Here is a 26,484-nt window from a genome sequence, read left to right as displayed (position 1 = left end):
TCTAGTTGCCTATTATTCAGACACTACTTTGCATTTAATTTCTTTCATAGATATACTTGGCTCTTCCTTCAAAGCAGGTCTCTGCCTGGAAGGCTGTTCCAGAATTAGTTCTAGTAATCAGGAATTTCGTTTCTAATCTAAATCTTATTTACAGAAACTTATACCCACTTGCTTTTGTTCTAACACTGCTTTAGCCCGGAGTACTTCTGCCCTTCCCCTTGACATTCATACAGACAAAAAAAAAGTAAGATTCTGACTCCATAAAAAACTATGCTACAGATTTAAATAAAAACAAAACAACAAAAAGGGAAAAAAAAAGCTTACCCATTAAAACTTCCAGAGCATACAGCAAATAAAATATTAAACTTTCCAGAGTAAAGAACAAGGGGGAGGGGGAAAGAATTGAAAAGGAGCCAGCCAGGCGGTGTGAATTGTTCAGTTATCCAAAGAAGCCTTTTCTCTCCTCTTAACTGAGCTTGTAGATACTGTAATCATTTGTTACGGAGGAGAAATTCACAGCAGTCCACTGCAACGTTCCATGTGAAAAAAACTGTACAAAGTGAACTGTATCAAAGACAGTTAATACCACTCCACTAACCATTAAAACAAAAGCCAAAACACAATCTGTCGTGTTAAAAGGAAATAAAATTTTAGAAAGACGTATCATCCTTGAGTTTGGTACAACAGCACATCCTTCGTGAAAGGAAACAAGAAAAAGGCCTAAGCTTAGGAAACAATATTATGTATTTTGTTATCTTTCTACCTATTCAACTTAGATAGAAAACAAAGAATGGAGCCCAAAAGGTCAATAAACGAATCATCCAGCATTCATTCACAGGCAACAAAAATCAAAGTACCATATGTACACTGATCTCATATTATGTCCAGAAGATAAGAGCATGCAACATCATTACTGTAAACCATGAAAAAAGATGTACATTTTAAAGCGGGAAACTTCTCCACTTGCATTAGTTTTATTGAAACCTTCTAAATTAGGCCTGAATCAGCCTACAATAGTTGTCAGGTCAGCAAGCAGACTTGTCAATACGTATTCTGAATTTTAAAGTCTATTCGTAAACCTCAAAGTAACGGCATCAACAGAAGTCAACAAAGAGAAAGGAAGAAGTTACTTTCAGACATACAATCACTTTATACCTAAGGAGATCCAACCCTATTGGCATTACTCTTATAAAATTTCCATATTTAACACTTAATTTGGAACAGGCAAACAAGGGTGTAGAAAACCTATGATCTCATGAATTAAATATAGTACAATAGGTATACAAAACTCATACTGCACATTATTTTTAGATAGGCTACATCATTTGTATTTTTTACTGTGAGAACATAAAACCAAAGCTGTACTTGACCAAATTATTATTTCATATAGAGTAAAAACACTTGCCCCCGCTTCTCCTTACTAGTGTTTCAAAATGAACAGTAAATTAATAGAGAGACAAAATATTCCCATTGTAATGCAAACAGTAGACGGCTTTTTAGTGTGTCCCCATAATCTGGGAGAGAAAAGCCAAATTAAGCTGTTATACAAAACATTCTGAAACCAGAGCTAACTGGCAGAGAAGCCTGAAAAGAAATAAAAAACCCTCTTAGACTGATAATTACAGAATTTCAAAGTAAAGTGAGTTTTCAAGAAAACCTCATCCAAGCACAACAAAATGAGAATGTTCCTCACACTAGTCTCATAACATTCAACATTTCCACAGCTGAATCCCCAGATTCAGAGACCTACAACTGAGATAGCAATGAAAAGCATAGGTCAAAGCCAAGGTACTGCAGTCAAAACAAAGCTTGGAAACTTGGAAAAATGAATTTGAGCTGCTCTAGCTTTCTTGCGCAGTGATATCTGACCCTATAGCAGAGCAAATAGCATAGTTTTAGTGATAATATAAAAATAGCTTGCAAGCTAAGTTATCTTTCAGACTAACCCCATATATTTAATATGAGTAAGGTTTAATTTTCTACTTATTTTATGCTTTTAATAGGCATTTTCTAAGAAATGTATTTTGTACAGTTAAGCTAACATCTGCCAGGTTTGCATGCTTTTTAAGGATGCCCTTTGTCACCTAGTAGAATATAAAAACACAGTAAAATTGCAGGATTTTGTAAAAATACTTTAAAGAAATTTACACTTCACTACAAGGTTATTCAAGTTAAGAATTAATCACCAGATTCAACAGTGTAACTCCTGTTACCCTCATTGCACATCAAAACTTAAGTTGCTATTTCTGCCAAGACTTCTGAGAGTGTATGCTCAACCTCTGCTGGCCTAACAAGAAAGCCAACACTGCTCCATGGACAACATCATTTTTGTCTTCTGTAGACAGTTAAAACCTGAACCCACCAGAAATTTCTCACTACAAGCAAAATCAGAAGGGAAAACTTCAGAGAACTCATAGAGGCAGAGATCCTCAGCAAGGATCAATACAGGTAGCCTCTCTGTGATTTCACAAATATAGCTCAGTATTTATGACCACCTTTTTCTTGGCAACACAGGCCACTAAAGTTGTGGATCACTAGGTATGTTTTTTTTAAATCAAAATCATAAGACAACATACTCCATTTCCAACTACCAGATTTGTACTGCTAGAAACATAAGAGCTACTATAAGTGTACTGATTTCTAATACTGACAAAAAACCCGAAAAACCAACTAACTCATTTTTCCCCTTTTCTGCAGCCTCAGAAAGTTTAAGTTACAGTACTGCAAGGCACATACAGAATCTCTTCCTTTCCAATACACAGCAGATATATCCCCTGAAATAATTTTAAAATCCTCAAAACAATTAGAAATGCTACAAAGTTAACAACTTCTATTTAAAAACATTGTTCCTACAGAACATGCACTTTTTTGGAAAACAACTTAGCAAATATTTATAAATTATTCTTTCTTCTTGACATTTATAATGGAAATATATTTAATAATTTTTGACCTGAAAAGTACTGCATTATGTCACATGTAAGTTATTGCCTTCATTATAAATTGCATCATCTCTGGAAATCCATAGTGGATTTGAAAATAAGGTGGAGGCGATAGACTATGTATGCAGTTTAGCCCATCTGAAAGGATTCCCACATAAAGCAATCCCATCAAAGTAAAAAGACAAACGCTCTTCACTCAGTGGATGAGGAAAACGGAAACTGATGGAAGCGCATGCATTCAGTTCAATGCAGTATCATTAGCAACTACTTAAAAGTCTCCATTTTATGTCTTTAGGTCAAGTGTATCTTTCTATAAAAGCAACTGAATTTTAAAGAGGTAGTTTTTTCTGTTATGCGCTTATTTATTTCAGATAGAACATAACCAAAAAGCCCCCAACATTTGCTTTTGAAACACAGATCAAGTCTCAGTACAATATCTGACAAAGTTCACTATTTCAGTTGTCCTCAGCAGTACAGAGCTGCTTCGGAACCAGTGTATTCCAGGGTGTCTTCATAGTCAAAAGACTAATCTACCAACAGTACTGAACCCACCCCCTCCTCCTCCACCTGTAGGTCCACAACTTCCTGGGGGGTCATTGTCATCAAATCCATTGGGTCGGAAAGAGCATGAGGCTGAGGCAGCTTGAAGTGCCTGTGTTCTAGCACTAAGCTCTTGCTCCTGAAATGAAAGAATAGAAGGAGAATTAAAAAAATAAAATAAAATAAAATCCAACAACTTCAAGTCCTTGAAGCAGCTTATTTCTAGTAAATTTTGAAGCAGTTTTTTGAAACATCACTAACTTCTGGACTCCCAAGTCTGAATGGCTTTTTTTGAACATCAGGTTGAATAGCCACAGCCAATCCAAGATGTGCAATTTTGCTGAAAACTAAGTACACGTGCAGCATAATTAAATCCATTTAAGTTTATGCTACAATTGTATTTTTTATGAACATGGGATGTTACTAAAGGATTAAGACTGATGACCAAAAGCTCACAAAACAGCAGGTTTTGATACATGTTTTACATGACTTTTCCTCCTATCAATTTTAAGATGCCCTCGTTCTTGGTTGCCAAATAGAAAGGTAAGACAATTAAATGTTAATTATCTAAAAGATTTCTTTTCATTCCATTCAATCAACCGCACAGACTAACAACATACTCAGAAAAAGGCAAGAAGATGGAAAACTATTTAGTTTCCATTCAATGCAGTTTTTTAAACTTTCAAGTGTTATTGCTATGCTAACTCTTATTTAACATTAGTAATTCTAAGGAACTCTCATAAAAAACAGGGTCAGCTGCTGGAAAAAGAACCTGCACAAACAGCAGGACCAAGAAATCAATAGCAAAGTACCTGCACAAACAGCAGGACCAAGAAAAGGCTTCTGGCAGCTGTTTTTTCAGCTGAATGTGCCTGTGGCTTCTTAGACATCTAAGATAGAGATGAGCACAGGCTTTTCCCTCATTAGAGGGATCATATACTACTTTGTCTCTGGCCAACCAGCTTCATAAACCTTGCAGCAATTTCTTAAGTATCTCTTTCTCAAACTGGTCAAGAGCTTCAAAAATTGAAGGCAGGTGTTGGGCTCTGGAATACTGACAAGAAAAAACACAGCAGACCTGTACAAGCTTTATTTCTTTAGGAAACAAAATGGAAGCATTCATGTGCTAAGACTCAATCCCAATAGCCTCCTTCACATGACACTTCATCACTACCTAACTCCCTAAAGGCAAAGGGAGGAAATTTTAACAAGGTTTTAGTAATTACATGGGTCACCTTGAATTGTTCTTTTCTTCTCCAATTCCTGGTGAAAGCAAGGAACAGAGCCAAGAAGCTGGAAAACTGTTTGTATTATACTACCATGAAAGAACTAAACTTAGTCTTGTCCATGTACTTTCACAGGTGCTAAAAATAGTACATGTGGGTTTAAATTACTCTACCTTCTTAGAAAAACAACGTAAGTTTGAAACTATTTTACACTAATGACTGAAAGGCATGCTGGTTTCCAAAATTACGTAACAAGATATTTGGAGGACACGGTCTACACTGAAATGCTGGCCATATTCCTGAAAGACTATCCTATGCTATCTCCAGCAATATGTGGATTCTCACGTATCTGCCAACTGTAAGACACATCAAAAACCTAAGTAAATTTACTAGGAATAACAAGGGAAGATCTCACTTGTAATACCAGAAATCAACAGAAAGTGTTGATTAAAATGTCAGGCCTTGTATAAATAGCCTGTTTCATTAAAAATCTACAATGCAAAACCGCTTAATATAGAACAGAATTTCTTCTCAAAACCAAATAGTGGGAGACTAGCTACATTGTTCCTGGGCTGGTTTGGCTTTTTTGGTAAACTGTTTCTGAAAAGTGGTTAGATGCAGCACAGTACCAAACTAAAAATGGAGTTTTCCTTGCTCTCTCCTCCTCCTTAATCCCAGCTCCACTTTCACCCCTCCAGATAACTGTTTTAGGGCAACTTTATACCTTAAATCCCAGTAGTTGAGTTTTACATAAAAAAAATGTACTACAGACGTATATAAGCATCAACAACAGGTTTGCGATTATGCTGTATTAAATAAAGGTCTTAAATTTGTAAACAAAAAAGGCCACTAGATTCTTACAGATAAGGTTTGTTTGTTTGGGTTGGTCTTGGTTTGTTGGTTTTTTTTTTTGCCAGATTTAGCTAGAAACATGACAGAATTTGCCTTACACTGTTACTGAATAGCATGAGGTTCTGGCATAGCTAGGCAAACTACTTTATGTATGTCTTTATTTCATACTTTTGAAAATACTGTTAACAACTGTTCGAGTGTTTCACTCTCAATAGGCTTCCTTGCAGAGGGGACAACGCAAGAAGCACGACTACAAACAGCAACAGCACAGTGCCTTGCACATGACTTACATGCAAGGGATGACTCATTTCTGGAGCCATGCACCGCATTTGGTATAGAGTGTAATTGAGCTGCAAGCACAGCTTTTGTCAACCACCTAGAAATACTGTTCAGAAGCAGACATAATGCACTGAGAAAATAAACCTCAGTACTGATCTTAGCTTAATTCTACCGGGTCCGCAACATTTTCTCTGCTGGATGGAGGTTACCTATATATGCACACAGACAAGAGAAATATGGAGCAGTGATCAAATTATCAATTATTAATACTCTGTCAAGAAGCTTTAAAACCCATACACTATTTGCATCTTCAATGCTAAAGGTAAAATTATTTAGCTGTTTAAGAGGTTTCATGCTTTATTCCCGTTCAGGAGCTAATGAGCACACGTCTTTCTTCTCTCAAGTCAAATACTGAATTAATATTAATCTATATTAAATTTTTCTAGTATAGCATCTGGCACTAGCATTTTTTCCAAGAAATATCCTTATTTCTTAAAAACAATCATGAATGTTTTCAGAATGACTTTATTTTTCCCAACATATACTAAATTAGGTAAGTAAAACTCGATAGTAAATACAGTTCTCTGGACTAAGAATAACATAGAGCATCAGAGCATCCCTCCCCACCTCCCCGCTTTCCACTTGCTCCCAGAATGGGATTTTTAATTTAACTGGAGCAGGAGCTACCCATATTGCAGGTTTTGTTACTTAAAATAAAAATATTTTACCATGTGGCAAACTGGCATACAATAGTAAAACAAGAGCAGTAAGCTAGAGATTTTTGGAAGGTTTCTTCGAGAAAGTAAAGAGTTTCTCAGGACAGAAAAGTACACACTTAACTGGTTTAGAACTCTTGAGGACAATGAAGTGCAACTTCTCAAAAATACAATCACAATACTAGTGCTAATTTGAGAAAAATAACTAAGCACTTCTTATCAGCCTCACTTAAAGTGAAAAAATAACAGGATTTCAACAACCTTGAGATTAGTAGAGCACTACAAAGAAAGCCAATACTGAAGTATTCAAAATGGAAAGATGGGTAAAAAAATCACAAATTGAAAAAAAAAAACACAACACAAAAACAAAAACACCACAACCCAAAACCCCCCAGATAAACCCCAAACAAGTACTATATACTTGGGTTTGGGTGGGTTGTTCTTTTTTTTTTGGGGGGGGAGGGGGAGGGTGTTCCATTTTGAGACTTTTATTTTTTAATTGCAAAGTAAAGGTTTTCAAGTAACTTAACTTTCATGCTTTATAAAACTTCAGCTATGTGTTCAGTAGAGAAAGGTTTGATCTCGAAGATTATCAAAAAGCAGTTTTTCTGTATACGTACCAAATGATTTGAACTTTTATAAAATCATACTGGATTTTCACTGATTCCGATTTAAGATTTAATCAAGATTTTTCTATTTTAATTTTCCTTAATTAACTTCATATTCCAGAAATCCCATCAAAATGGTCTTGAAAATGTTAATTCAGAGAAATATATTTATGAATAACTTCAATATTTAACAAATTAATTTATCGATATCCTGACAGTGTTGCTTGTTCCTAAAGCATCATTCAAATCTGAAGAGATGGCTAAAGCATTTCTTTATATTTGAAAATAGCCTCTGTTAGACATACTCAGGTAATCACCTATCCTGTTGGTATCAGTGCAGTATGTCAATACAGACATTGGATTCAATCAGTAAATGCACAAAAAAGAATAGTTACTAGGATTTATATTCCATGTGGATGACACTGTTCCACCTTTAAATGCTTGGCTTTATATAAAAAAGGTTAAGTATCACTGTAGTAGTTCTACTACTTTTCTTCAGGTTGTGTTCTTAAAATGTTTTTTTTTTCTCCCCCTGATTACTCATTACCTAGATACTGCCATAACCATACTCAAAATAATAATCTGGCTTTGAGACTGAAATTTCAATTAATGCATTTATGCATCAATGGAAGTCACAGCAATTCTGACTGAAAGCATGACATTATTTTGGAGGCAAGTGCATAGGCAAACCCCCTTCTTCTTTCCCAGGTGCCTCTGTACAACAAGCATGAGGCTCTGGCTGTGGAAGGTCAGTCAATGGATGAGTCCATCTACACCACAGATGGTCAGAAAAGCTTATGCCCCACACCACAGCCACCTCCATGAGAAAGAAAAATTACTTTAAACTTGTAGGTAACTGCCTTCTGATGGGAACAGAGAGCCCAGTATGCTAGACATACCCTTCTCTTAGGGAAGCCTGCTGCCGCCCTGGGTCCCATGTTAAGAACATCACTAGGAAACTTCCTACCCTGGTATAGCCCTCAGACCATTAGCTGTTATTGCTCTTCCATGTGGGTAGCAATGAAGCTGTAACATGTGGTCCAAAGAGACTTCAGGGCCTTCGGACAATTGACAAGGGAATCTGGAACACAGGTTATTTTTCACTCTCCCCTGGACAGATGGACCCCGTCACAATATGACATGGGGTAATGGTTTTGCACTTAAAGAGGTAAATCTAGAATAGATAGGAAGAAATTTTTACAGCAAGGGAGGTGAAATACTGGAACAGGTTGCCCATATTGGTGATAAACGCCCCATCCCTGGAAACATTCAAGAGCAGGGTGGATGGGCTCTGAGCAACCTGATCTAGGTGAAGATTAACTCCACTGTAGTGAGAGAGTGTGACTAAATGATTTTTAAAGGTCCCTTCCAACCAAACTATTCTATGATTCTATGATCTGCAACTGCTACTTAAGCCATATTTGTGCTACACCATGGTCAAGAAGAGGTGGCATATAAACAAAGATGGTTAGGATACAAACACTTTAACCACAGTCTGAGAACAGCAGCAGAGTTGCAATTTAAACTCTCAGTTCTCTTGTTTATGTTTGTAAATACCTGCAGCTATTAACGGATTTTCCATAGTGAGATTTAGCTGTTTTCAATTTGAATTTACCTAGTTTTTCTAATTGGAGTAGGATTACAACTCTTACAGTAACAGCTTATCCCAGCAAAAAGCACACAGTAAAACACACTTTTACTGTTACACCATCCAAACATACTCATGATGTTCAAAGCAAAGCAAGTCCAACAGATTACAAGAGCAGCTAAAGTAAAGCCAATGAAAATTAGAACCGTTTGAAGTCTCTCCTGCATAGAATGAGAAGTAGTTGAACAACCCATGAGAGCACCTCCACTAAAAAATGAAACCAAAATGAGTTTAGAGTCATGTTCCTTGATGCTTCCCATCTAATGGTGACCACTGTACTGTGAAACCTAGCTAGCTGTATCAAGATGGAAGCAAGGTTGGCGATTTATGTTAATATACCAGAATATTTAAAAGCTGACCTTTTTTTTTTAGGCTGCGTCTTGTGAGTTTTAAGGAAACTACTCTTCATACACAATTTCCACCTTACCTGCAAGTACAGTTTGTTATCTTTTGTAATTGCATCCATGAGGTCCTTCTGTAGGGGTGGGTCTCCATTTACCCAGAGTCCATTTGCTGAATTGGTGTTGAAGCCACAGGCGCTGTTCTGTTTTTTGTAAAACAGAACATAAGCAGTGTCCTTTGGAAATCTACTGGTAATTTTCTGGACTGACTGAAATGAGGTAAACGTCACTCTGCTATCATTAAACAGAAACCATTCTCTTGGTATCTCCATGTCCAGCTCATTTTCTACAACAGTGCAAGGACTCTCCTCTGTCAACAACTTATCCTGAGGAGAAACTAAAGAAAGAGCTGTAGACTGGTGGCAGAGTGCTGAAGGCCCTGACCCAGTAACATTTCTAGCATATGAATAATAATGTCCACTTTCAGAGGATACACCAGAATGTACCACCACAGAGCTTAACGCATAGGGCACCAATTGAGGGCAGGCCACTTCATCAGCACCCGAGGGCTTCAGTTTTTTTGCAAGATTTTCTCCAATATCAGATATCTCAACACCAGCAGACCAGCTTCCCGGATCTACAGCTAGAGAGGATGTTGTTCTTTTGACTGGTAGCTCCAAAACAAGTGGCAGAGAAACATTGTCCAAGATTTTGCGCCTTATATGACACTTTGGATCATATGAAAATCTCAAAAGAGTGAGAACGAGGTATTCAGGTTCCTCGATGATTTGCATAGTTTTCTCAGCATTCTGCAGAGAGGCACACTTTTCACAATAATACTTATTGTCTCCACTGAGGATCTCAGGTGCCAGAAAATAATTCAGTAAGTCTGTAACTGACAGGGTGTTTTTACCTACTAGCCTCTGAGACATATCTCTATTATCTTGAACTTTGTCAAGTTTAGCATTTGCGGTATTCTCAGAGTTTGGCTCAGCAGAAAAATCTTTTATGGGTCCTTCATTCACTATTGCATCACATCCACCATTCACTTCCAAATTACTGAGAGATGTTTCTCCAGCAGGATTATTTGCTAAAGTGTTAGTCTGCACCATGCAATCATCTTTCATTTCAGAACTTTCCATACATTTTGGGCCAACGTTCTCCAAGGAAGTTGGAGGACAGAAAGCCAGAGAAAGATCTGTGAAAGCTTCTTCTTTTTGAGACATACTTTTGCAGTTCAAACAGCATATAGTAGTCCTCAGCTTTCCTCCAAACATCTTCTCTATCAGAGTTCTTTCTTCACTTTCTGTACAAGGTGCAAATACTTGTGCTTTATGGTCAGCTTCTTGTGTCTGGGACTCTTCATTCATTATATTTTCAGGAGCCTTTAGTGAAGACAGTGCTTTCAAAGTTCTCTCTTCTTCATGCAGCCTGAAGACAAAGAAAAATAAATCCAAGTAGCTGTGCTGTTTTCCAAACAAATATTGCTGCACCATTTCAGACCTTTTTTCCAGTTATGGTAAAAAATACAACTGTGAAGTGGCTAGGAATGTCTTACATTTAAAAAGTTGCTATAAGCAACCTGAACCATACAGGTCAGTACTACCCAAAAGAGTACGACAGAAGCACAAATGCATTTAATTTGGGCTTCATTATATGTAACAGAACACAAAATGGATATACTGAGAACTAGCAAGTATAAAAAAACAAACTTCACAAACAAACTTCACAAACAACGTTTTTATTTACCCTTACATTATCTTAATAAATCAGTTCTCCAGTTGACTGGTTCTGTATGTCAGATTTTATAAGAGTACAAGCAGGTATTTATCTAGCGCCAGACTATTTCCAAAGAAAAAGTCAGGATTTTCTAGCCAAGAAAGTTAAGAAACTACAGCAAGAAAAAACAAACCAAAGAAGAAACCCAAGATAGGGGAGCAAGTGGGTAGAGAAGCAAATATTTTTTTTTTTTTTTTAGCCACATCTCAGCCAAAACAAAAGAGGGCTACTAATAAAATCAGGTATTTTTATCCATGCCACAGTTAATTTGCTTGTTTATTAAACTGGTTATAAATGCATGTGCATCTCTTCATTACTTATCTGACCTGTATGAAATACAGCTGTCTCTTCCAACATGAAATTCGAAATACACGATTACACTGCTTTCAGCAGCCACATTAATTTTACAACAGGACCGTGATATTAACATAACACTCAAGTTTAGATTTCTAAGAATGGAACATTACTACCACTATAACCTGCTTTAAATGTTGTGGGTACAAGTTGTTATCCATACTTTACCACAGATTAAACCCATGAAAAACATTTCAGACCACACAGAAAACCAGAGGGCCAAAATTCCCCATCCCCACTTAGGCAGTGGAACTGTTACATGACTGCTCCCCAGAGTTCAACATTATGTGGTAGGAGTGTAGATTCTTTCCCATCAATGGCACGATAACTATACCTGTCTAACAGGAATCTGAGATATTCTGAGCAATCTTGCTGGGATCGAGGGGTAAACCATGGTGGTCTGGAAGCCTCAAAGAAAATTCTAGGAGCATATGCCTCCCTCTGTTGGCGTAAGAGAGGAACAGACAAGGTTACACAAGAACTATTTAAAATATTGATAGTAATACTCTGATACCAACCAGTGAACTTCAGAGTTCATTGCTCCAGAGGAATCATATGAAACATAGTACGTGAACATTTAAAGCACTTAATCATAGGAAGAGACACCCTTTAATTTTGTAGTAATCACTTCTAGTGATTACTACATTTGTGAGGGCCTATAGTATTATCACTATTACTACATTAGTGATTACTACAATCTAGTGATTACATTTGGAGAGACTCATTCCCCTACAAATATATCGTATTTGTATTTCCAGTACAGTCAAGAGGACTCCCATGGAATCATGTTTGTTCCTAAATTTTGGTATACAGATCTGGTCTTAAACATACAAGCAAGGGACCCTGCAGGCAAAGATTAAATGTGTAGCGAGTGTAAACCAGATGTTAAGTGTAATAGCAGTTACTGCCCTTGCTCACAAGCTTAAAAAAAAAAAAAAGTTTTCTTTCTTCAAAGCATCACCAGTAGTTCATAAGTACCAATTCAAGGTGATCCAGCCTCATGCACTCCACAAGCTTATTGTTAGTAAGTCAAAGAGCACAAAGTGTCTTATGTCTTCCTAGCACTAGCAAAATATTCTGAACTTTAGAATGAGCTTTAGTTCACTTTAGAATTTGAACTACACTAAAATTTGTTCTAAAAACCACTGCAGAAAGTCACAATTTATCCTAGAAAGTTGCATAAAGTCAGCCTGTACATCAAGTCAGTTCTTGGATTTTTTCATTTGGCTTCTCAAAGAAAGCCTGTTACTGCCCACTTATAAAAATGACACAACATCAGGAAGTTCCACTTATGAAATACAGATTTCTCCAAGCCCAACCACACCACCTGAACATTTGGAGGGACTCATTCCCCTACAAATATATTTGTATTTCCAATATAGTCAAGAGGACTCCCATAGCATTCATGTTTGTTCCTAAATTTTGGTATACAGATCTGGGCTTAAAAAACAGCAGATGAAGTGAACTGACATACCTGGGTATGGGCCAAAAATGCAAAAAGATGCTGTAATTTTCTCATTAGTGAATTACACCCATTTAGATTCAGAGATAAAACATGTCTTCTGAAACTGAAAAAGAGAGATAGACATGAGTTTCCTTGGTAGATTTCTAATAACAATGCAGTTACCATTGCAGCTCAGATTATTATTTCATTTTGGGAAAAAAGCAAACACGTAATACTTCAATACCTGGATGTAAAACTACTGCACGATAGGAACTAACACTGCAAAACCCCCATTTCTTTAAACGTTTAAATGTGTAAGAGTAAGCTGTAGACAGACGGGTTGTTTCTTTTTTCCTCAACAGCTTCCAAATTATAAGAAAAGCATCACCAAAAACTTCAAGCACTCAAGGGAGCAGGGACAGTGAGGAAAAAGGGACTTGACACTGGACAGAACAATCAGGATTTTTAAGGGCTAAAACTGCAGTTTCACAGAGCTGGACTTCAGCAAAGCAATCAGTAACTGAGCGCAAAGAAATCCACTCAGTTATACCAAGCTGAGACACCCCAGGACATGTGTAAAGCAAGACTGCCACAAGTGTGGCAGTTAATCTGCAATTAAATGAGTTGCTGAAAGGAGCCATTAAAAAAGACTTACTCTGTAGCCATAAAAAGTGCCTGAATAACACTGTTCATGTAGCAAGTGTTTCCTAGATTAATTAGGCCTGTCTTCCCAGTTTCGGATTTTCCAGAAAGTCTAGATAAACAAGATGGCAAAGAACTGGATTGTGAAGTCCAGGCACTCTGATTGAGAATCAACTTAATCTTCTCTTCAGTGGGTTTGGGCATATCCTACAAGAGAAACATTTAACACACTTAACAGAAAAAACTGTATTTGTTTTTACAATAGGTCCTGTGATTCAGCAGTCTATCTTCACTTGCTTCCAATGCTTCACATGCTCGTTCAGGGCCTTGCTATCCCCAGTAGTGTAGTAGATGCATCCCCTCTCTTCCCCACAACCTCCACAGCCACCTTAGTCAAAGCTGTCTTGATTTACTCAACTCTCAAATCGCAGGAATAAGGGGCTAGTTGTCACATTTGACCTGCATATTCACAGAACCCTTGAATTACACACTTTAATAGACCTCTAAAGTATTCTCTGTTCTGCTTGAAGTCTGTTCCTGCTGTCAAATCAAAACACAAGAATGAAAGAATAAAGTTCAGAATATTTAGAATTGACTTGATAGGGGCTTTTTAAGCATAAAAAATTTAACTGCAATCCTATTGCTATAAAAATCAGGCAGCAATACAGAGTTGGGGTGGGGTTTTTTTATTTTGTATTTTTCTCAATTTTTTCTTTTTTTCACTTGTTTTGGAAATACTTTTAAATTTTATTTTTTACCTTTAGTGCATTATGAACTTAAATATTTATCTAAAAAAGCACCAAATTTTGCTTTGAAACATCACAGGCAATCTTCCTTTACCCAGAGGCATGCACTACTGACTGTAGTATTAAGATGTAGTACTTAGCAATGGTGTTTTAGGCTAGCCAAAAATTAACACTATGCCAAGTACTTCTCAGAACCTACTTCTCTTCAATACTATCAGTGCTGTGAATTTATATTTGAAGAGTTAGAGTTTCTCGCTTGAGGTGAAACAAAATGCCTAGAGTAAGCCTCACAAAAGCGTATTAATAGTTACATAAGGCTTAAAAAAAAAATATCAGACTGTACTTTTAATAAAGGATCTCATTTCAGGCTTTTTTAAAGGCTGCTATAATTGTATGATGGACAGTCAGAACAACTTTTCTAACATATTCCCAATACAGCTAGAATTGACCTTAGATTAGGTGGTTAGCTCTTCTCTCCTAATGGAAGTTCTAAAGAATACAGATCTATGGAAGTAGAGCTTTCATGTTTGGGAAAGCAGAACAAAAAAATTCCACCTTCTTAATATTCCTAATATACCTTAATAGCTTCCAGAATAGGTTCATAGAGCTCTGGAAACCCTGAATAATGATACATCATACAGTGTATCAACTCCGTCAACTGCATCAAAAAGGCTGTACTGGAAGGTAAGCCATCTCTTTTGAAGGACTGAACCAAACTAACCACATGTGGGACAATCTGCATGGGAAAAAACAAACAACAAATGGTGTTAATTACTTTTTTTTTAACCCCTACAGACAGCTTTACTGTTTTACACATGACAAATGACAGGGGATCTTTTGTTCTTAAAAAAGGAAGTGGTTGAGAAACAATGACTTAAAAAACATACATTATTCTTACGACAATTTTCAAATATCACCATTAATTATTCAATGTTCTCTCTAGTTCACATAAAGTTTTATAACCTTATAAATTCGACAATGCATGTTAAAATCTGAAATGGTCAAGTGTTCAAAGTACTCATCTTCAAAAGGATACTGACAGCAAATGTTTTGCTTTTGTGCCACCACTAACAGTGCAATATCCTGTTCTAATTCCACAGATAATGGTTTTTAAAGACAAACCTTTCAGTTTAACAGAATCTAACGCCTCGAACCTGAAACCAATTAATACAGTCACACTACTTGAGCTTACAAGACAGAAGCTGGGTCACAGCTCCACCTAGTGAGGGAGCTAGGCTCAGTAAACCAAGACAGTCATCTACTTTGGAGCTTAAAAAAAAAAAAAAAAAAAAAAGAAATTAGCTTACTCTGAGGACAAATTCAGATTCATTAGTATTTTAAATTGTGTATAAATCAGAAATGTTTACTCCACCTCATTCCCCTTCTTCAGTGCAGCTCTGTACTTTTAAATGCACAAGACACTTCTTTATATTATGCTTAAAACATCATGTAGGAAAAGTTATTTCAATGCCGGCCCAAAGAATAGGGACTTTTTGCCATGAACCAAAATGTTTGAGACCCCTTATGGCAGTTTTCAAGTGATCAAAATGGGTTAACTTTGAAAGACGTAGACAGAGTAACTTCCCATCACAAATTAGCTTACAAGTTGTCTGGCAGTAAAGACATGAAATACAGAATGTGAATTGTAAAAACATCGTAATTGTACGAAAGCATACCAACTACAAGACTCCAAAAGACCAAAGTAAAAGAGGCCACATGCAAAATAGTCATTTGACACTTTTTCAAATATCAGTTGTTCTCTAAGTATAAGGACTATTTCTACACCACGGAGAAACAAATCCCACTCCTTTGGTAAGCAAGATATTCACTCTTTATAAAAAGACACCAAAATTAAGTGTTCGCTGTATTACAGCATCAATAGTGAAAGCTGCAATTAAAAAATGTTGCTCTTCCACTTTATAAATGTGCGTACATAGCAATGAGAAAGTAACTCTTGAGCTCCAAGAATGAGATTTGTGTAAAGCAGGTCCGAGATACAATAATTTAGCACAAACAGGGAGAAGAATGGAAAAAAAGTACAGGTTCTCAGCTCTCTCAAATTGAAAGCCAAAATCTTACTTACAGCATGCTGCATAATGCTGAACATGACACTTCAAATGCATACATAAATATCACTTCTGGCTTGAGGCTGAATTAACATTCTATACATCAGATTTTAGAATTCCATAGTATACATCATGATAAGTTCTGTATCATAAGTGCATGACAGTGTTTCTCCTCTATAAAAAACCCAAGTCATTTATGCTAACAACACTCAAGCATAGGGAAGAGGAATGTTAATTGAGATGCAATGCAAAGGAAATTAATTTATATTTATTATATGTGCATTTAACAGTTTTTTATAATAAATGGTCTGAATGTAAAAGTGAACAAGTAGTTTAAGTGCAGGAAAATATTATTGGATACTAAATGACAGGAGTAGCTCAAAAACTGACAGTAAAGAAAAAGGTCATGAAGATCTGAAAACAGATAGTTATGCAGTACTGCATGCAGCCTACGGTAGAAATTTTTGTTGTTAAAGCCAACACCTACTTCTAGAATAAGTCTTTCTCAAATTTTTCATTTTTCTCATGAATGTTTTTTCCCTAAGGAACAAAGAAAAGCAAAACAGTAAATGTGTAAAATGTTTATTTTAAAAATAAACATTTTTATGTTTATGTTTTTCAAGGCTACTTGGCTCTTTCCTTTACAACTTAAATTCCTATGCTAGGCCAAGGTTATGGAAATGGAGTGGAGAGAAACTTCAGATCTCTATAATTAAAAGCAGTGTAACAGACATAAGGCAATTACTCTGACACTAATCATAGGGTTGTGACCCCTTCAGGCCCAAGAGCCTTGATGACAGCTTGGAGAAACAGTGTGCTAGACTTACTATGGTTAAATCTGAAAGACTGACATTTCACTTAAACAGTAAGTTAAACACCAAGTATGAGAATAGGGAATAAACACATCTTGCTGTACTGACAGTCATCATCATACCCTATTATCACTTCAACTGGTGAACTGTGTTTTGTTGCGTGGCCATGAAAAACAGTATCAGTCAGTTTGCCCATACAAACACTGAAATACAGATAGCATAGCTTTCTTGAAGTAAAGTACTTCTTGATGTCAGGCACCTGTCCAGGGTGACCAGGGTATATACAGCAGATAATTGGTTATCTGTTTTCCCCAAAGAGTTGTGCTTGAAACTCTACTTGCTACCCAACTTTATCAGTAGACTTCACACAACATAAATGGATTTCCAGAAGTATATGGTCAAAGATAACAATGCTGCACCCAGATACTACTTCCAGAAACACACATTACCAGGAAGAACAATGCTCATTTCCAGTTACAGATCAAGTGGCTGAACCTGGAAGTTAAAAAACCTAGTAGTGGTCTGTGAGACACAGAAATACTATTCTGCAACCTTGAAACAGAGGAAATCCAAGCAAACCAATTATGTTACTCTGGACACCTGCTTCAGAAAATGTGAATAGTATTTCAAATAACTGAAAACCATTTATTTACTAACTTACCAAATGAAAAGCTTCTGGAGAATGCTGAAAACTAAGTAACATATGGGAAAGGACAGCAAGAGCACCAGGCCTCACTAGAGGAAACCACAGTCGATTAAATACCTAATAAAAAAAAAAAACAAAACAAAACCAAAAGCACGTACTTATTTCAGCAAGTCTAGAAAATTCAATTTCAGTAAAAATGTAAACAGACCTCCAAATTCACAATAATTTGAAACAGTCAGAATCACTGCATGCAACTGAGAGCTACAGATAAATTTACATTCTCTTTGCAGAATGACAATACCTACTGCAATACAAAAGATGCTACTCAATTGCAAGGCTGTTACAAATTCCTTTCTCCTTTATTTTTGAATGTTCTTTTCCAACATACCAACTCAATCTTAAGCAGAGTGACATCAATGAGAATTGTAAATTTCTGGACTGCAGCCAGTCCTTTTAGCAGTGCAATCACCCATGTTTCCACATGTTGAGCTAGAGGCCAGGACAACCAGTCAATCATTCTGAAAGATTGAAGAAAAATAAAAAGATAACACATAAAAGTCAACATGTCACCATTTTTAATCTCAACAAAGTTTTTATCTCTTACCCAGATAGTTACACACTTAAGAGACTCAGAAGTAATGGAAGAATGATTCTGACTATAATTTGACTAATTCTGTCTGAAGTAATCTAACTCTGTAACAAATACTGATCTATTTAATACATTAAAAGTAAATACACCCTCCCCCTAAAAATACAGAAGCATATAAAATTAAGTATAATGCCTATTATTGTTCCTTGTTATTTAAGAAGGATTTTACAGACATTAAGCTAACATTTTTACTTTGGGGCAAAAACTTATTAGTGAAGGTGAAAAAGTGAACCTCCCCTCCTATACCTTTTACCCCAAATTAGACCCAAACTATTAAGTTTAAATCTTAAAACTAAGCTTTTCAGCTTTGAACTACATTTCTTGAAGCCAACTCAAATACTCTGTTAAAAAGATAAAATCTATTAATTTTAACTACATTGCAGCAGGTGTTATAAGGATCTTATAATAACCATCAGCAGCCTGTGGCCTATATGTGCCCTGAAAAGAAGAATTTCACTACAGAAAGGAAAAAGGACTTCCTTGCAGAAAGCTCTTATGTTAATTAGACAAGGCCCTGAGCAACGTCTGACTTTCAAACTGGCCCTGCTATGAGCAGGACTGAGCCAGATGACTTCCAAAAGCTTCACTCAATCTGTAGAAACAGGAAGTTAGAAGTATATTTCTTAACATATTTTCTGAAAAAGCTCCTCAAAGATACATTATTTTAAGGGGCTAAATTCTAGCACACAACCAGTTACAGTCTAGTAAACAGCCGCTATCACTAATAGGCACAGCTAGTGATTATCACTCTGAAGCAAAACTATCAGCCCTTATGTTCTTCCCAGAAATTAAAAGAGTTCCAAACAGACTGAAATAAGGGTTTCAATCCTCAGATTCCAAACTAAATGGCAGTCTTTAGCAACACCAGACATGCATTCTGAGCATGCTGTATTACCATAAACAATCTAAATTCACAGAATTTATAATCTGGATCTCAAAAATGTATAGCACACATTCTAAAATTTATGTATCTCAGAATTATGTACTATCTGCACATACAGCATTCAAAGCTCTCTCTAAAATAAGGAGTTTTCAGGACAGCCAGCACAGATCTTACACAGTTTATCTCGTATTACTAGGAATAAAAAAAAACAAAACAAAACAAAACCTAGAACTTGGGAGAAAATATGGCAAGATCATAATCATTGTCCTGAATTTCCACAAGGCTCTCATTTCCTCAACATGTTAAATTCAAACATGTTTATTCTGAGCACCCTTTCCATATACTTTCTAAAATGGGGACCAAAAAACTAGGCAAAAATTGCTCTTGCCTGCAAAGAATTAACCTAAAACCGGGCCCCAACCCTTATGGTCCTATTGTCTTCACCTCCCAACAATTTGCAGGCTTGATATTTTTCAACAGTGGCACTAACACCTGCACATAAATTTGGTTCTCTTAATTAACTTTCTATACAAATGAAGAGTATTCTGTAGAGCCCTACATCAGAACCACTGTTATAAGCCATCTGATCACCACCTCTATACTCTAGCACCTTCAATCACGCTGTCTCACAAACACCAAAAGAAAAAGGATGCTTTTTGGCGGAAGCTAGGGCTCCCCATGCTCCCTTCCTTTGCTCTGGTTATATGATGGGCAATCCTGTGTCATCTCTTGTCAGTATAATTAACTACCAAACTATTCAACCTTGTTACTAATAGGACAACGGCTATACTTTCAGTATGATTAACCTTGCGAAGAGACGCGTAACTTCTTGTGTGACTGATACAAACAGAATTCCCATCCTTAAAATCTGATTCTCTTTAGAGCAGAAACAAAAGGCAAAAGAAACAGAAGAGAATCTGCAAACATGCTTCACACTATCCTAAATAGCATCAAATCTGAGATCTAGTAGGTGAAGATTAGACACTTTGCTTATTAAATCCTCTCTGCATTGCATTTACTTGGCTCCTGCCCTGTTGCAATCAATGACTGCATTTTTAATGCAAAGGCAGATCTTAATATGGGACATGATGATCATAAATAAAACCACAAGGGATCTTTTTTGTGTTTACCAGATTAAGAGAACCTTAAAGGCCTAAGGGGACCATTTGCTGCATATCACCCTAAATTGAGCAGGTCTGCTATCCACTTGTGTGCCTAACAAGGATATTTCCAATATCTCTGAATATTAAAAATAAGTATCTCTGCAATTTCAGACGGTTGTTTCTTTCACAATAATATCATCTTAGCCACATCAAAGAGTTTAGCAGCTCAGATGCAAATTCCTCAGATTAGAAAGAGAACAAAACAATAACAGAAGATCCCCAGACTACCTGGCACATACCCACTCCCCACCTCTCCCCTCAGCATAGCATTTTTACAGTATTTTACAATTTTACCAATAGGACAAAGGGCCTGGTCATGTCAGGAGTTTTTCTTAGGAACATTTTCAGTTCCTCAAAGACACTTGTGAAAACAACATATTAACTATACGCAGTCAACTTCCTCCGAGACTTCTGAAGCAGACTTTTGATGCAGTCATATATCCCAGAAAAGATTCAACGCTGATGCTACAGATAAGGTTTCATAAGACAGCTGAGCCAATTAAGAGCAGCTCAGTGATGCCAAAAAGCAAGAACTTTTTCTTATACAAACCTATGCCTAATGCAACCTCAGCTGAACAATTTATTAGTTTTCTAATTGCAGAGTATTTATAACTTATGTTTTACTTTAGACAGACTCTGCAGTGTCATGGAAGTGAGCAGTAAGAGCTCTAATTGACAGTCACCAAAGGTCTTTTGATTCTCATCAGGAGACCTTACTGTGCCCAGACTTCTGCATCTCCTGGGAACAATGCAAGCCTTATGACAACATTGTCATTTGGTGCTCCAGACTTTTCAACTGCATTATCCTTTCTACAATACTCCTCTAAGACAGAGGAGAGTAATTGCTGCAAAGGGTTGCTAAAGGTACACGACGTAAGAGTACCTACAAGAATAACAAGGGGTACCAGAAAAGTTCCATGGAACAGAACTAGAGGCTCTTAAAATCAAGTATTACTTCAAAGAATGAATAAGGCAAGTAAGATTTCACTGTCCTTTCGAAAACAAGAGGAAAAAAAGCACCACAGGACTAGTATTCAGAAAGATCACTTATTTGCTAATAACAGCTCCTATTATACCCAAAGTTCAGTACGGCATTACTTCCCTAAGCAGAGGCATACAGAGAAGCAGCTCTAAAGCCACCATTATACAATCACATTATGCTGAAACGGATAATACCACATAAACGTTAAAATTGCACTAACATAAAAATTCATCACCAGCACACTACTGGCAGATTATTAGCATATACAAATCCTTCTGAACTTCACAGTTTTGCATTTCAGGCTGGGTACACAGCTTTGTTAAAGTCTGTTCAGTTGAGCAGATTCTTTTCAAAGCCCTAAATAGCATGTCTTATTACCCCGTATTACAGTATTAATGATGCTGCTTCTCATTAATGATGTTTTCAACTGTAAGCACATTTTCAGTGTGAAAACTCAGTATTTCATCAAGATACACGTTACAGTACATAAATGCGTATTACACTAATTCAAATGGATGTAGTTAACAAATAATTTTAGTTGAGACTTGTTATTTTTAAACAATACAAATTTCTAACAGATTCCTGTTTAATTGCTTCACTCATTTTTCTACTCTTCAGTGCTCAATAACAGCTTGTTACATATGCTTTTAAATAAATAATTCAAAGATCTTCAAGGTCTTCATCTTTCTCCCACTGGTATTCTTCTGCATCACTAGTATTCACGTATCTGAAGATACTAACCAAGACTGCAACCTGAATCACAGCCTGTTAACAGTGCTACTAATCTCAGTGTTTAGTCATGTTTAGATAAGTAATAAGAAGCATAATACGCAATTGGTTTTACATTATTTCTATTCTTTCATTCACAGAACATCCACAAAAACTTCGGAGGCTGGAATGAAGATGGAAGTAAGACTGTCCCCTCTGAATCCTACTAAAAAGTAATGGAGATATGTAAACCAGAAAAAAAATCCTCAAAAATAAGCACTAAAACTCATTTCTATCTCCTCTCTTCAGAAGAGAGAGTATGGGTAAGAATCATGTAAGAGCATCACTGCTTCTAGAAAAAGCATAAAAGTTGATCTTCTGAAAACAAGGCTTTATTTCTCACATTGACTGCAAACCCTGTCAAGTTTCCTATTTAGCCATCTCCCATAAGGTAGGGGATCTAAACATAAGGTGATATCTAAAAGGAACAGGCCTGGCTTCCTCTTTGTTTCTATACAGCCCTACTCTTCATCCACCCTAGAATAGCATGAGAAAAAAGGCACATTTGCAATGAAGCAACAAACTTAAACGGAAACCATACCAGTAACATAACATCACAAATATACATTACCTTAACACACTAAACAGCATAACTTTGAACACCATTTTTATTTTTTAATATTTTTTTTTAACCTGAATGACAAACAACTTCAACAAAGGCAAGAATAACGAAAAAAAGAGACTTTTCTTCCCTTTACAATGAAATACAGTACCTGCACAGAGCTTGAGTCATACTTGCATCTTTCACATTTGGATCTGTAGTAAGGCTCCTGATGAGTACAGTAATCATCTGTAATGGTATGTGCTGCACAAGACTTGCCAGTGCAACAGAAGGTTCAAATGAAGTATCTGTAACAGTTGAACATAATGTAAGAAACTAAAAAGAAAACCTCACAGAAAACAATATGCTTTATCTTCCACCCTACAACTTCACTATAGTTGTAAAGTTTTGAGTGGATTCTATTATCACAAACTAAAACAAAATTTAAGGGTTTCAATGGATTAAGGACAATGAACAGAGCAAATAAACTCCTTTTGTTTTTATCCATGCAAGAAAGTGAGAGTCTGCCAACTTCCTCCTCCACCTCAACAGAGCTGAGAAGTAGGTAGTTTGTTTTTTTTCTCTAAAAAGAAGTACCATATAATTATTTATCATTCTTCATGTTAAGCCTAGGGATCCAATACACCTGATACTTCCCACATCCTATCTCAGCAACTGCGTCCTAACCATGGGGAAATACATTATTAGGATGTCAAGTTTCCCAGATGCCTCAACATCAAAGGTACTTTCCAGTGTGAGCTTATACAGTACTTCACAGATTTCTGAGGTCAGAAAGGACCTACTTACAATCGCACCTATATTACGAAAACAGTGAATCCTTCCCACAATACCAAAGTTCTATGTATTTCTTACACACACCCCAGTTCCATAGACTACACAGTTCCAAGACGCAAAGTATCTCTCAGGAGGGCGCAAGAAGGAAGAGTAGCTTCTGACACTTTTAGTTTTTCCTAACAGGACACCCCAAATGTTGTTGCTGTGTTATCACTTACAGTATTGCAACAAGAGATGGGCTTATTTTTCTGTTTATATAGTAACAAAACTATCCTACTCTGCAGCTAAATAAATCACTATCTCCCCTCTAGCTTTCCTTGGGGGGGATCTTTGCCTCTGTCACGGGCAAAAGTTGCACTTTATTAACTGGGCAAGGAAGCAACGGGTCCTAGGCTATGCCTGCAAAGCTACCCGATGCTACCGGTTGGGCTCTTCCCTCTGGCAAACCTGCCGCTCTCCTCAAGCGCCCACGTTACTCTGCGCCCCTCCCGCCCCCTTTATCCCCCAGGGCCCCATCGGGCGGCGCTCACCGGCGGCAGAGATGATGGCGAACAGCTCCTGCAGGGAGGGCAGCAGCGTGTCGGGCTCGGCTTTCCAGACACTGCGCAGAAGCCCGCTGACCTGTGTCACCTGCGAGACGTAGAGGCGCAGCTCGGCCTCCCGGGTGCCTTGGCTCTGGAAATGGGCGATGCTGCGCACCAGTTGTTGGCAGAAGGCGAGCGAGAGCTTCCTGCCGCGAGGTAGGCACTGCGGAAAGTCGCCCAGCAGCTGGCAGAGGCGGGCGCAGAGCGGCGGCGCCGGCCGCTCGCACACCAGGCGCAGCGCCTCCACCTGCAGCAGCTCGAAGAGCTCCAGCACCGAGGGGCAACTCATGATGAGCCGCAGCCCCGCCTGGATGTAGTCGAGGATGGCGGGGTCGCGGTTGCTCAGCTCGCCGTAGCCGCGCTGCAGGAGGCCGAGGACGAGCCCGCGGTTGAAGAAGGCCTCGAACTCGTCGCGGTGGTAGCGGCCATAGGCCTCCAGCACCTGCCGCCCCACCTGCCGCTGGAAGGGGTCAGGGCCCTGCAGCACCAGCCGGGTACTGAGGGCGAACATAGCGCGGCACTGCGCCTGGCTCAGCGGCGTCTCCGCCGACTCCACCACCCGCCGCACGATTACCCGCTTTAGCGGCAGCGGGTGAGACGAACTCACCAGCCCCTCCAGGATCTTGTCCATGGCGGGTGCTCCGGGCACATCGGCCGAGCGGCGGCGGGCCGGCCCAGGCCTCAGCGGAGGCGGCCGCCGCCGCCTCCCCGCGGCCCTTCCTCCGCCCCGCCGCGCTATGCCGCCCAGGCGGCGGCAGCCGCCGCTCCCGCGCCCTTTTCTTGCCCCGTCTCGCCGGCCCCTCACCCGGGCGGCGGTGGCGGCGGCAGCCCCAGCCCCGCTCCCCCGCCCCCAGCTGAGGCAGCGCCGCAGCCCCAACGGCGACCGCTCAACGCTCTCCCGCTGACCCGGAAGCTGAGCGGCACAAACAGGAAGCCGGCCTGCCGGCCCGAGCGTGCCCTGTGCACGCGCCAACCGGCCACCGCACGCCCGCCTCCTTGCTGGCGCGCCGGCCAATGGGGAGTGAGGACGGGGGGAAGCGGGCATGGCGGGTGGCCAGCAGAGGTGAAGGGGTGGCGAACTCTTTGGGCGTGGAGAGTTCTTTCGCACAGTCTAACGCCAGTGTATGCTGTTCGGGTTTTGGTTTCTCCGTCGCACATGTAATGTCCCGCCAGCCTCCTCGCCGTTTAGTCGCAGTCATGGGATTACCCCGCAGTGGTGAGGCCATGTGCAGGCCTATCCTGCCTTCAGTCGGCGTGGAGAGGCCCTTTTCTCCTGTGACTGGCGTTGGTTGCGTTATCTGTCACGCATTCTGGCCTGTAAGTCTACTTGTAACCAGCAACGCTGACTTAAGAGAAGCCTTTGCTCTTTAACAGCTGTGAGAATGTTCCCATCTTTAAGGAACATTGCCTGCTTATCCCTCGTTTTGCTCTAGATAGCTTTAGTTTCCAATACTCAAATTGTATTAGTCTACCATGTTTTTTCATAGCAGAATTTATTTCTAGCGATAGGGAATTATGCAATTTCCAGGGACCGAGAACTAGGTAACAAGAAAGGTCACAAAATTGGCAGTATGCAAACCAGAAACCAAACTCCACTTCCGTAGACAAATAATATTCTTCAGGGCAGGTCATCAGTCCCACAAGTGGGGTGTGCTGGCAAAGCCTTCCTTGTGGTGCTTTTCTTTCTCAATACAAACAACTTCATGGTATGTGGTTGACTAATACCTGTAATTCAGCATCAGGAATTTATGGGAAATGAGCATAATTAATCCCTGGTAATATCTGATGTCTAACAAGTGCAGCAGAAGCAAATGTGAAAGAGCTGGAATGGTCACCTGAAAAGCTGGAGATGTACAGATGGCTTGCAGGCACGTGAAGAGGCAGGAAATGCAGATAGCATGCGTAGCTCTAGATTAGCAACATCACGGCTCCTGTGACCTGTGAGATCAAAGGTTTGAGCAGGTTTTCATTGCTTTGTCCTTCTTTACATAGCATTATGGATGGTAGGGGAGGCAGTGCCAGCTGCTTGGGATGAGAGAACAGTCTTCCTAACAGTCGGGGGATATTCTGTCTAGCAGCTTGGTCACAGCTATTCTGCATAGATAAGGCAATTTCTCAAAAAAGGATCAAAAAGGTCTGAAAATCTACAGTCCTGGGAAAAGCTAAAATTAATATTTGAAGCTCTATAGTTGGGGGGAGGGTTAGCAACCTCTAGCATAAGAATTTGGAAATAATATTCTTATTTGCATCCTCATGACCAAGTATGCAAAATCCTTATTTAATGAGCTTATGTCAAGTAATAGAACTAGCAATGAAAACCAACTGGTTGAGAGTTACAGTGACTGGCTGAGTCATTGTGTATGCTTATGACCTCAGAGCTAAGAATAACCTGAACTGTGGGGATGATCCTAATTACAACCTTATTATTAGATATGCAATTATCAATATATACTTATGTGCTAAATTCTGGAACGCAGACTG

At 38.6% G+C, this 26,484-nt stretch overlaps 1 protein-coding gene across 1 annotated transcript; it reads right to left on the bottom strand.

Annotated features, from left to right (window-relative positions):
• Positions 1–935: 935 nt before the first annotated feature.
• USP38 (ubiquitin specific peptidase 38) lies at positions 936–24,938 on the bottom strand. The gene is made up of 10 exons (XM_062637260.1): positions 23,950–24,938; positions 22,797–22,932; positions 18,027–18,156; positions 17,654–17,755; positions 14,692–14,850; positions 13,382–13,575; positions 12,757–12,850; positions 11,617–11,723; positions 9,236–10,580; positions 936–3,618 (listed from the first exon to the last, which is right to left on the bottom strand). Exons 1-10 carry the CDS (start codon positions 24,632–24,634, stop codon positions 3,457–3,459), a joined length of 3,114 nt encoding a protein of 1,037 aa, XP_062493244.1. The 5' UTR covers positions 24,635–24,938; the 3' UTR covers positions 936–3,456.
• Positions 24,939–26,484: the final 1,546 nt, after the last annotated feature.

This window comes from Pezoporus occidentalis, unplaced genomic scaffold (genome assembly GCF_034315485.1).
Source record: "Pezoporus occidentalis ecotype Australia unplaced genomic scaffold, CSIRO_AGI_Poc_V1 ctg51, whole genome shotgun sequence".
Classification (NCBI taxonomy): domain Eukaryota; kingdom Metazoa; phylum Chordata; class Aves; order Psittaciformes; family Psittacidae; genus Pezoporus; species Pezoporus occidentalis.
Note: the sequence above shows the minus strand (reverse complement) of the source record. Positions and strands in the feature narration are given on the sequence as shown.